Here is a 10,889-nt window from a genome sequence, read left to right as displayed (position 1 = left end):
GTACTTTAAGATTATAAATGATATCTTTTTAAAGTGCAATACGATTTGGGCCATATAACGGCCTTAAAATGTTCTAAAGTAGATTTTTATTCTGTGCTCTTTTTTTCTGAAAGTGTTATTATGACTAAGAAAGTTGATAAAATCTGTCTCGATGAAACCTTTTAGTAATTTTTATTTTTTAAATATCATGATTGCATGCATTTTTCGTTTTATCTGTATTAAATTATTTATCCTACCAGCCATAGACTATATCTCGTATTTGCATTTGAAGTGATACATTCGATGCAGTTATTTTATTATTTGGCATGATGATCTATTTTAATATATGAACGATCTAAATAAATACACATTTTTGTATTCTTTTTGTGTAGGGGATATATAAATTTCTGTATGTTGTTTTATCCTTATACAAGATTTAAGATGCTCAACGTACTATCTTTTGAAGATTATTTTTCGCTCCTGAATTTTTACAGGTATAGATATAATATTTCAAAATCAAAAATTTTAACAAATAGCTTCCAAACTCGTCAGGTACAAGATGTTATCCCCATATTTCCTATATATCATAATAATAAAATCTTCCTTGTCTGGCTTTCCATTCCATTAAAAGTTGATGAAATTTCCTTGTATTTCTTGCATACAAAAAATAAAAAATAGCGAATAGTTGTGTCATAGTCAATCATACCGCAGTCTTCTTATTTTATATGAGCTTTCGATCTATCCTGAAGTCTGGTTATGATTGCTTTGCTTTCAATTTCTACAGAATTTTAAATGAACTAATTGTAGCCAACACTTGTTTGTTCACTTTAACACAATTTTTGTTACATTTTTTCGACGGATTTTGTACATAGAGCGGATTTAAATGATTTTATGGAATAGAGACAAAATAAAAAAAAAATGAAAATATTCCATGATTACACGTAGGAAAATTTATATTTAAATGAATAAACAGGCGTTTCAGTTTTATTTAAATTATATATGTAAACTGAACAAACCCTGACTCGCGATGAAAATAATCGGCAGTCAAGCAAGGCACATTCCCTCATCCGATGACTTTTTTCTGGATATAAAAATGTTCATATGTTAAAGACACCACACTTCCTAGAGCAATGAGGTCCTTCTTATGTGTCATCATTTTGATTGTCAACTTTATTGCATGTTTATGCTATACAGATAATTTTAACAGTAAGTCATTTCATTCATTTCATTACTTCATAATAATTCTACCCTCAACATATGTATGATAAAACTTTTTATATTATTATATTTTCATCTTTTAACACTATGCAACCCTGTCATTAACAAAATCAGGTTCGTTCAAATATATTTGAGAAAAAGTGAGATCTTTTAGTTTTTACTGATTTTTACATTCACACGTCTATTAAAGAAGTAACATCTTCAGTTTTCGGGGACATCTCGATGTTTAATCATACACACGACGTATTTCTAGAAACAGTTGCGGATCCAGGTTTTTTTAAAAGAGGGCAACAAAGACAAACTTTATGAGTTGGACTTTTAAAAACTCTATGCATTAAAACTATATGTATTTGTATACAGAAAGATGCTTAGTCCTACCTATGAGTAAATAGTTTAGATTGAAACGAATCAATAAATAAAAAATCTGAAGCAAACACTTGATATACGTTATTTGTATTAGTCAGCCAGTTTTAACAAAGTTCAACAAAAAGTGTTCTTATACAATTACGCACATATTCAAGAATAACTAAGTAGCTTGCAAGTGTACATACTTTATCTATGTCCGTCATATTTTAACGTTTAACAGCATAATTAAACAATAAATAAAATGTTATCGTGTTCTAAAATCAAATAATTCAATGTTTTTACAAAACGACTCACACGTATGTTCAAAATTAAAAGTAAAGTAAAAAAAAATGCACTCATATTGAACATTGAACATGTGCATCTATACTAAACCACCAACACCACTGACAATCATGATTGAAATTGCAGGATTTATTCTTTATAAAAAAATGAAACAAATATAATCGAAGTTTTATTACATTCTTTCTTTTCGTATCAAGAGTCACCCGTTTTTGAAAAGAAAACCTTATACATGATACTAGCATTTTAGCTCACAATGACCTGATACTAATATAGAAGTTTCAGCAATGAACAATAACAAAGAGAAGAAATTTTAGTATGTTTAAAGGAATCCGAATTGCAAACAAGTGAATTTAAAGAAAAAAACATGAAAGGAAGATCTGCCTTAATTTTCTGTCTTTTCTCTTAGTAATTCATGTACAAATATATATTTATACTTCATAGCTGACTGCGGTATGGGTTATAATTATTGTTGGAAAGCCGTGCAATGACCTATCGTTGTTAGTTTCTGTGACTTTTGTCTCATTGTCAAACATACCACATCATTTTATATGAGCAAAAGAAGAAGAAAAAAACCAAAGCTACTTAGTCAAGGCTCGAACCCGCTATCATGATATCAGCAGGCTATAGCGCGCTACTTACTCAGCCACAAGAACCAATATATAATCTCGGAACAATTAAAGTATATAACTCTTTTGCAAAAAAAAACACAACTTGAAAAAATTAACATATCATCTGCTTTTTCTCTTTTTTACAGTAGAATTTAGATGCAAATTATCAACTTAAACAATGATAACGAAAGAGATGAAATAGCATTACATTCTGTTATCTTTTCTCTGACGAACACTTTTTAAAATGTCCTCGCTGCGTCAAAACCACTAAAATGTTTTTCTTTGTTTTCAGGGACTTTCTATACTAAGTTAGTATAGAAAGTCCCTAAGTCCCTGTTCTTTTCAACCTCGGTAACAGGTTGATAATAATTATCCTTTTTCCTTGTTTTTGACAATTCCATACTTGAATAGGGGAGGGTGGGGTGGGAGGGGTCCTGATCCCGAAACCCCGGGTTAAAAACATGAAATCCCGAGGTCCGAAATTTAAATAAATCTTAAACAAATTAAAGTACCTTCATGATTACATACGGCTTGAACATTGATACTAGAAAAGTTCTTATTGTTGACGAAAGCAGCTTCATCCTCGGCTGGCCTCTGGATTCGTACATGGGTACAGTCAATGCATCCTACGACATGTTGGAAATTAGCTTGTTCATGGAAACCTAGCTTGACCTCGTCAATGTCAGCTTTACTGGTTGGAAAAGATATAAAATCATTTTTTCTGGCTAGCATTGCATTGGTAACATCATCCACGGCTCTGCTAACTGTTGACTTATCATTCCCCCAAGGTATCACCAATCACTTGAAGAAATGACCCGCTTGCATAAAATCTCAGGGCAATAGATAACTGCTCCTCCACTGTCAGAATGGTCTTTTTCATGGTTCCTCGTTGCAGATCTTTTCCAAGTAGATCCACTAAAAAATCAAAGGTCTCCCTCCCAAATCTATATCTATCTCTCATTTCTCTTTCTGTTAAGTTGGTGAGATTAATTCCTCCCCGAAATACTCGCGGTTTTCTTACTTTAACATTTGGAATATTAAAAACAAGTTGTGCTGCCACTTTAAAACTTTTAACCCGAGGTTAAATATTTAACCCAGCCCCTAAAGGTGGGTTAAATATATCTGCTTTAACTAATGCTTTAACAGAGGGTTAAATCTAACCACAGGGTGAACAACAGAAAATAACCAAGGGTTAAAATTTAAACAAGGGTTATGAAATTTAACCCTTGGTTAAAATTTAACCGAGAGATGAACAACTAGGTCCAGGACGGAACTGATGAATTAAGCCTTTTTCAACTGACTTTTATAGTTTGTTCTTATGTTGTACTGTTACACCACTGTCTCAGGTTAGGGGAGGGTTTGGCGATCACACATCTGTTAAACTCCGCCTTATTCTAAATGTGGATGTCCCAAGTCAGGAGCCTGTAGTTCAGTGGCGGTCGTTGGTTCATGTCCTGTAATATTTATTTTTCGTAAAAATTGTTTTGTTATATAATAGGCCGTTAGTTTTCTAATTGAATTGTCTTATAATTTTCATGTCGGGGCCTTTTTTAACCGACCAAACGATATGGGTTATAGGCTGTACTATTGTTTACAATTGCTTACATCCAATTCATTTGAACTTCGGTGGATAGTAAAAATAAAGAACAACACGTTTGATAATTTATTGCGTCCGAAGCGCTTTTCTGGATTTACCTTCATCAGGAACGCTCAAAGCCAAACATTTGAAATCCGAAGATGTATAAGTACCGAAAATCGTTGAAGAGCTATATGTTAAAAATACCTAAAATAAATAGCCAAATTCATCTAAAGCCAACTTTGCCTGAGGGAGTTGAAACCTTAGTTTCGTATAATTTCAAAATTTATAAACGGACAATTTTAGTAAAGTTTGTTTAATCATGTCAGTACCGAAGCACTGACTACTGAGCTGATGATACCCTCGGGGACTGATAGTCCACCAGCAGAGGTATCGACCCAGTGATGTAAAAATAAAGAACAACACGTTTGATAATTTATTGCGTCCGAAGCGCTTTTCTGGATTTACCTTCATCAGGAACGCTCAAAGCCAAACATTTGAAATCCGAAGATGTATAAGTACCGAAAATCGTTGAAGAGCTATATGTTAAAAATACCTAAAATAAATAGCCAAATTCATCTAAAGCCAACTTTGCCTGAGGGAGTTGAAACCTTAGTTTCGTATAATTTCAAAATTTATAAACGGACAATTTTAGTAAAGTTTGTTTAATCATGTCAGTACCGAAGCACTGACTACTGAGCTGATGATACCCTCGGGGACTGATAGTCCACCAGCAGAGGTATCGACCCAGTGATGTAAAAATAAAGAACAACACGTTTGATAATTTATTGCGTCCGAAGCGCTTTTCTGGATTTACCTTCATCAGGAACGCTCAAAGCCAAACATTTGAAATCCGAAGATGTATAAGTACCGAAAATCGTTGAAGAGCTATATGTTAAAAATACCTAAAATAAATAGCCAAATTCATCTAAAGCCAACTTTGCCTGAGGGAGTTGAAACCTTAGTTTCGTATAATTTCAAAATTTATAAACGGACAATTTTAGTAAAGTTTGTTTAATCATGTCAGTACCGAAGCACTGACTACTGAGCTGATGATACCCTCGGGGACTGATAGTCCACCAGCAGAGGTATCGACCCAGTGATGTAAAAATAAAGAACAACACGTTTGATAATTTATTGCGTCCGAAGCGCTTTTCTGGATTTACCTTCATCAGGAACGCTCAAAGCCAAACATTTGAAATCCGAAGATGTATAAGTACCGAAAATCGTTGAAGAGCTATATGTTAAAAATACCTAAAATAAATAGCCAAATTCATCTAAAGCCAACTTTGCCTGAGGGAGTTGAAACCTTAGTTTCGTATAATTTCAAAATTTATAAACGGACAATTTTAGTAAAGTTTGTTTAATCATGTCAGTACCGAAGCACTGACAACTGAGCTGATGATACCCTCGGGGACTGATAGTCCACCAGCAGAGGTATCGACCCAGTGATGTAAAAATAAAGAACAACACGTTTGATAATTTATTGCGTCCGAAGCGCTTTTCTGGATTTACCTTCATCAGGAACGCTCAAAGCCAAACATTTGAAATCCGAAGATGTATAAGTACCGAAAATCGTTGAAGAGCTATATGTTAAAAATACCTAAAATAAATAGCCAAATTCATCTAAAGCCAACTTTGCCTGAGGGAGTTGAAACCTTAGTTTCGTATAATTTCAAAATTTATAAACGGACAATTTTAGTAAAGTTTGTTTAATCATGTCAGTACCGAAGCACTGACTACTGAGCTGATGATACCCTCGGGGACTGATAGTCCACCAGCAGAGGTATCGACCCAGTGATGTAAAAATAAAGAACAACACGTTTGATAATTTATTGCGTCCGAAGCGCTTTTCTGGATTTACCTTCATCAGGAACGCTCAAAGCCAAACATTTGAAATCCGAAGATGTATAAGTACCGAAAATCGTTGAAGAGCTATATGTTAAAAAATACCTAAAATAAATAGCCAAATTCATCTAAAGCCAACTTTGCCTGAGGGAGTTGAAACCTTAGTTTCGTATAATTTTAAAATTTATAAACGGACAATTTTAGTAAAGTTTGTTTAATCATGTCAGTACCGAAGCACTGACTACTGAGCTGATGATACCCTCGGGGACTGATAGTCCACCAGCAGAGGTATCGACCCAGTGATGTAAAAATAAAGAACAACACGTTTGATAATTTATTGCGTCCGAAGCGCTTTTCTGGATTTACCTTCATCAGGAACGCTCAAAGCCAAACATTTGAAATCCGAAGATGTATAAGTACCGAAAATCGTTGAAGAGCTATATGTTAAAAATACCTAAAATAAATAGCCAAATTCATCTAAAGCCAACTTTGCCTGAGGGAGTTGAAACCTTAGTTTCGTATAATTTCAAAATTTATAAACGGACAATTTTAGTAAAGTTTGTTTAATCATGTCAGTACCGAAGCACTGACTACTGAGCTGATGATACCCTCGGGGACTGATAGTCCACCAGCAGAGGTATCGACCCAGTGATGTAAAAATAAAGAACAACACGTTTGATAATTTATTGCGTCCGAAGCGCTTTTCTGGATTTACCTTCATCAGGAACGCTCAAAGCCAAACATTTGAAATCCGAAGATGTATAAGTACCGAAAATCGTTGAAGAGCTATATGTTAAAAATACCTAAAATAAATAGCCAAATTCATCTAAAGCCAACTTTGCCTGAGGGAGTTGAAACCTTAGTTTCGTATAATTTCAAAATTTATAAACGGACAATTTTAGTAAAGTTTGTTTAATCATGTCAGTACCGAAGCACTGACTACTGAGCTGATGATACCCTCGGGGACTGATAGTCCACCAGCAGAGGTATCGACCCAGTGATGTAAAAATAAAGAACAACACGTTTGATAATTTATTGCGTCCGAAGCGCTTTTCTGGATTTACCTTCATCAGGAACGCTCAAAGCCAAACATTTGAAATCCGAAGATGTATAAGTACCGAAAATCGTTGAAGAGCTATATGTTAAAAATACCTAAAATAAATAGCCAAATTCATCTAAAGCCAACTTTGCCTGAGGGAGTTGAAACCTTAGTTTCGTATAATTTCAAAATTTATAAACGGACAATTTTAGTAAAGTTTGTTTAATCATGTCAGTACCGAAGCACTGACTACTGAGCTGATGATACCCTCGGGGACTGATAGTCCACCAGCAGAGGTATCGACCCAGTGATGTAAAAATAAAGAACAACACGTTTGATAATTTATTGCGTCCGAAGCGCTTTTCTGGATTTACCTTCATCAGGAACGCTCAAAGCCAAACATTTGAAATCCGAAGATGTATAAGTACCGAAAATCGTTGAAGAGCTATATGTTAAAAATACCTAAAATAAATAGCCAAATTCATCTAAAGCCAACTTTGCCTGAGGGAGTTGAAACCTTAGTTTCGTATAATTTCAAAATTTATAAACGGACAATTTTAGTAAAGTTTGTTTAATCATGTCAGTACCGAAGCACTGACTACTGAGCTGATGATACCCTCGGGGACTGATAGTCCACCAGCAGAGGTATCGACCCAGTGATGTAAAAATAAAGAACAACACGTTTGATAATTTATTGCGTCCGAAGCGCTTTTCTGGATTTACCTTCATCAGGAACGCTCAAAGCCAAACATTTGAAATCCGAAGATGTATAAGTACCGAAAATCGTTGAAGAGCTATATGTTAAAAATACCTAAAATAAATAGCCAAATTCATCTAAAGCCAACTTTGCCTGAGGGAGTTGAAACCTTAGTTTCGTATAATTTCAAAATTTATAAACGGACAATTTTAGTAAAGTTTGTTTAATCATGTCAGTACCGAAGCACTGACTACTGAGCTGATGATACCCTCGGGGACTGATAGTCCACCAGCAGAGGTATCGACCCAGTGATGTAAAAATAAAGAACAACACGTTTGATAATTTATTGCGTCCGAAGCGCTTTTCTGGATTTACCTTCATCAGGAACGCTCAAAGCCAAACATTTGAAATCCGAAGATGTATAAGTACCGAAAATCGTTGAAGAGCTATATGTTAAAAATACCTAAAATAAATAGCCAAATTCATCTAAAGCCAACTTTGCCTGAGGGAGTTGAAACCTTAGTTTCGTATAATTTCAAAATTTATAAACGGACAATTTTAGTAAAGTTTGTTTAATCATGTCAGTACCGAAGCACTGACTACTGAGCTGATGATACCCTCGGGGACTGATAGTCCACCAGCAGAGGTATCGACCCAGTGATGTAAAAATAAAGAACAACACGTTTGATAATTTATTGCGTCCGAAGCGCTTTTCTGGATTTACCTTCATCAGGAACGCTCAAAGCCAAACATTTGAAATCCGAAGATGTATAAGTACCGAAAATCGTTGAAGAGCTATATGTTAAAAATACCTAAAATAAATAGCCAAATTCATCTAAAGCCAACTTTGCCTGAGGGAGTTGAAACCTTAGTTTCGTATAATTTCAAAATTTATAAACGGACAATTTTAGTAAAGTTTGTTTAATCATGTCAGTACCGAAGCACTGACTACTGAGCTGATGATACCCTCGGGGACTGATAGTCCACCAGCAGAGGTATCGACCCAGTGATGTAAAAATAAAGAACAACACGTTTGATAATTTATTGCGTCCGAAGCGCTTTTCTGGATTTACCTTCATCAGGAACGCTCAAAGCCAAACATTTGAAATCCGAAGATGTATAAGTACCGAAAATCGTTGAAGAGCTATATGTTAAAAATACCTAAAATAAATAGCCAAATTCATCTAAAGCCAACTTTGCCTGAGGGAGTTGAAACCTTAGTTTCGTATAATTTCAAAATTTATAAACGGACAATTTTAGTAAAGTTTGTTTAATCATGTCAGTACCGAAGCACTGACTACTGAGCTGATGATACCCTCGGGGACTGATAGTCCACCAGCAGAGGTATCGACCCAGTGATGTAAAAATAAAGAACAACACGTTTGATAATTTATTGCGTCCGAAGCGCTTTTCTGGATTTACCTTCATCAGGAACGCTCAAAGCCAAACATTTGAAATCCGAAGATGTATAAGTACCGAAAATCGTTGAAGAGCTATATGTTAAAAATACCTAAAATAAATAGCCAAATTCATCTAAAGCCAACTTTGCCTGAGGGAGTTGAAACCTTAGTTTCGTATAATTTCAAAATTTATAAACGGACAATTTTAGTAAAGTTTGTTTAATCATGTCAGTACCGAAGCACTGACTACTGAGCTGATGATACCCTCGGGGACTGATAGTCCACCAGCAGAGGTATCGACCCAGTGATGTAAAAATAAAGAACAACACGTTTGATAATTTATTGCGTCCGAAGCGCTTTTCTGGATTTACCTTCATCAGGAACGCTCAAAGCCAAACATTTGAAATCCGAAGATGTATAAGTACCGAAAATCGTTGAAGAGCTATATGTTAAAAATACCTAAAATAAATAGCCAAATTCATCTAAAGCCAACTTTGCCTGAGGGAGTTGAAACCTTAGTTTCGTATAATTTCAAAATTTATAAACGGACAATTTTAGTAAAGTTTGTTTAATCATGTCAGTACCGAAGCACTGACTACTGAGCTGATGATACCCTCGGGGACTGATAGTCCACCAGCAGAGGTATCGACCCAGTGATGTAAAAATAAAGAACAACACGTTTGATAATTTATTGCGTCCGAAGCGCTTTTCTGGATTTACCTTCATCAGGAACGCTCAAAGCCAAACATTTGAAATCCGAAGATGTATAAGTACCGAAAATCGTTGAAGAGCTATATGTTAAAAATACCTAAAATAAATAGCCAAATTCATCTAAAGCCAACTTTGCCTGAGGGAGTTGAAACCTTAGTTTCGTATAATTTCAAAATTTATAAACGGACAATTTTAGTAAAGTTTGTTTAATCATGTCAGTACCGAAGCACTGACTACTGAGCTGATGATACCCTCGGGGACTGATAGTCCACCAGCAGAGGTATCGACCCAGTGATGTAAAAATAAAGAACAACACGTTTGATAATTTATTGCGTCCGAAGCGCTTTTCTGGATTTACCTTCATCAGGAACGCTCAAAGCCAAACATTTGAAATCCGAAGATGTATAAGTACCGAAAATCGTTGAAGAGCTATATGTTAAAAAATACCTAAAATAAATAGCCAAATTCATCTAAAGCCAACTTTGCCTGAGGGAGTTGAAACCTTAGTTTCGTATAATTTTAAAATTTATAAACGGACAATTTTAGTAAAGTTTGTTTAATCATGTCAGTACCGAAGCACTGACTACTGAGCTGATGATACCCTCGGGGACTGATAGTCCACCAGCAGAGGTATCGACCCAGTGATGTAAAAATAAAGAACAACACGTTTGATAATTTATTGCGTCCGAAGCGCTTTTCTGGATTTACCTTCATCAGGAACGCTCAAAGCCAAACATTTGAAATCCGAAGATGTATAAGTACCGAAAATCGTTGAAGAGCTATATGTTAAAAATACCTAAAATAAATAGCCAAATTCATCTAAAGCCAACTTTGCCTGAGGGAGTTGAAACCTTAGTTTCGTATAATTTCAAAATTTATAAACGGACAATTTTAGTAAAGTTTGTTTAATCATGTCAGTACCGAAGCACTGACTACTGAGCTGATGATACCCTCGGGGACTGATAGTCCACCAGCAGAGGTATCGACCCAGTGATGTAAAAATAAAGAACAACACGTTTGATAATTTATTGCGTCCGAAGCGCTTTTCTGGATTTACCTTCATCAGGAACGCTCAAAGCCAAACATTTGAAATCCGAAGATGTATAAGTACCGAAAATCGTTGAAGAGCTATATGTTAAAAATACCTAAAATAAATAGCCAAATT

The 10,889-nt window shown here is 35.1% G+C and overlaps 1 protein-coding gene across 2 annotated transcripts in view; it reads left to right on the top strand.

The window, feature by feature from the left end:
• Positions 1-1,063: 1,063 nt before the first annotated feature.
• LOC143071805 (uncharacterized) overlaps positions 1,064-10,889 on the top strand; it is a 53,932-nt gene continuing 44,106 nt past the window's right edge. For both annotated transcript variants that reach the window (XM_076246399.1, XM_076246397.1), the window contains exon 1: positions 1,064-1,185. In XM_076246399.1, the coding sequence (XP_076102514.1) occupies positions 1,110-1,185 (76 nt within the window). In that variant the 5' untranslated portion in view covers positions 1,064-1,109. The remainder of the gene's footprint in view (positions 1,186-10,889) is intronic.

Source organism: Mytilus galloprovincialis, chromosome 4 (assembly GCF_965363235.1).
Source record: "Mytilus galloprovincialis chromosome 4, xbMytGall1.hap1.1, whole genome shotgun sequence".
Classification (NCBI taxonomy): domain Eukaryota; kingdom Metazoa; phylum Mollusca; class Bivalvia; order Mytilida; family Mytilidae; genus Mytilus; species Mytilus galloprovincialis.
Note: the sequence above shows the minus strand (reverse complement) of the source record. Positions and strands in the feature narration are given on the sequence as shown.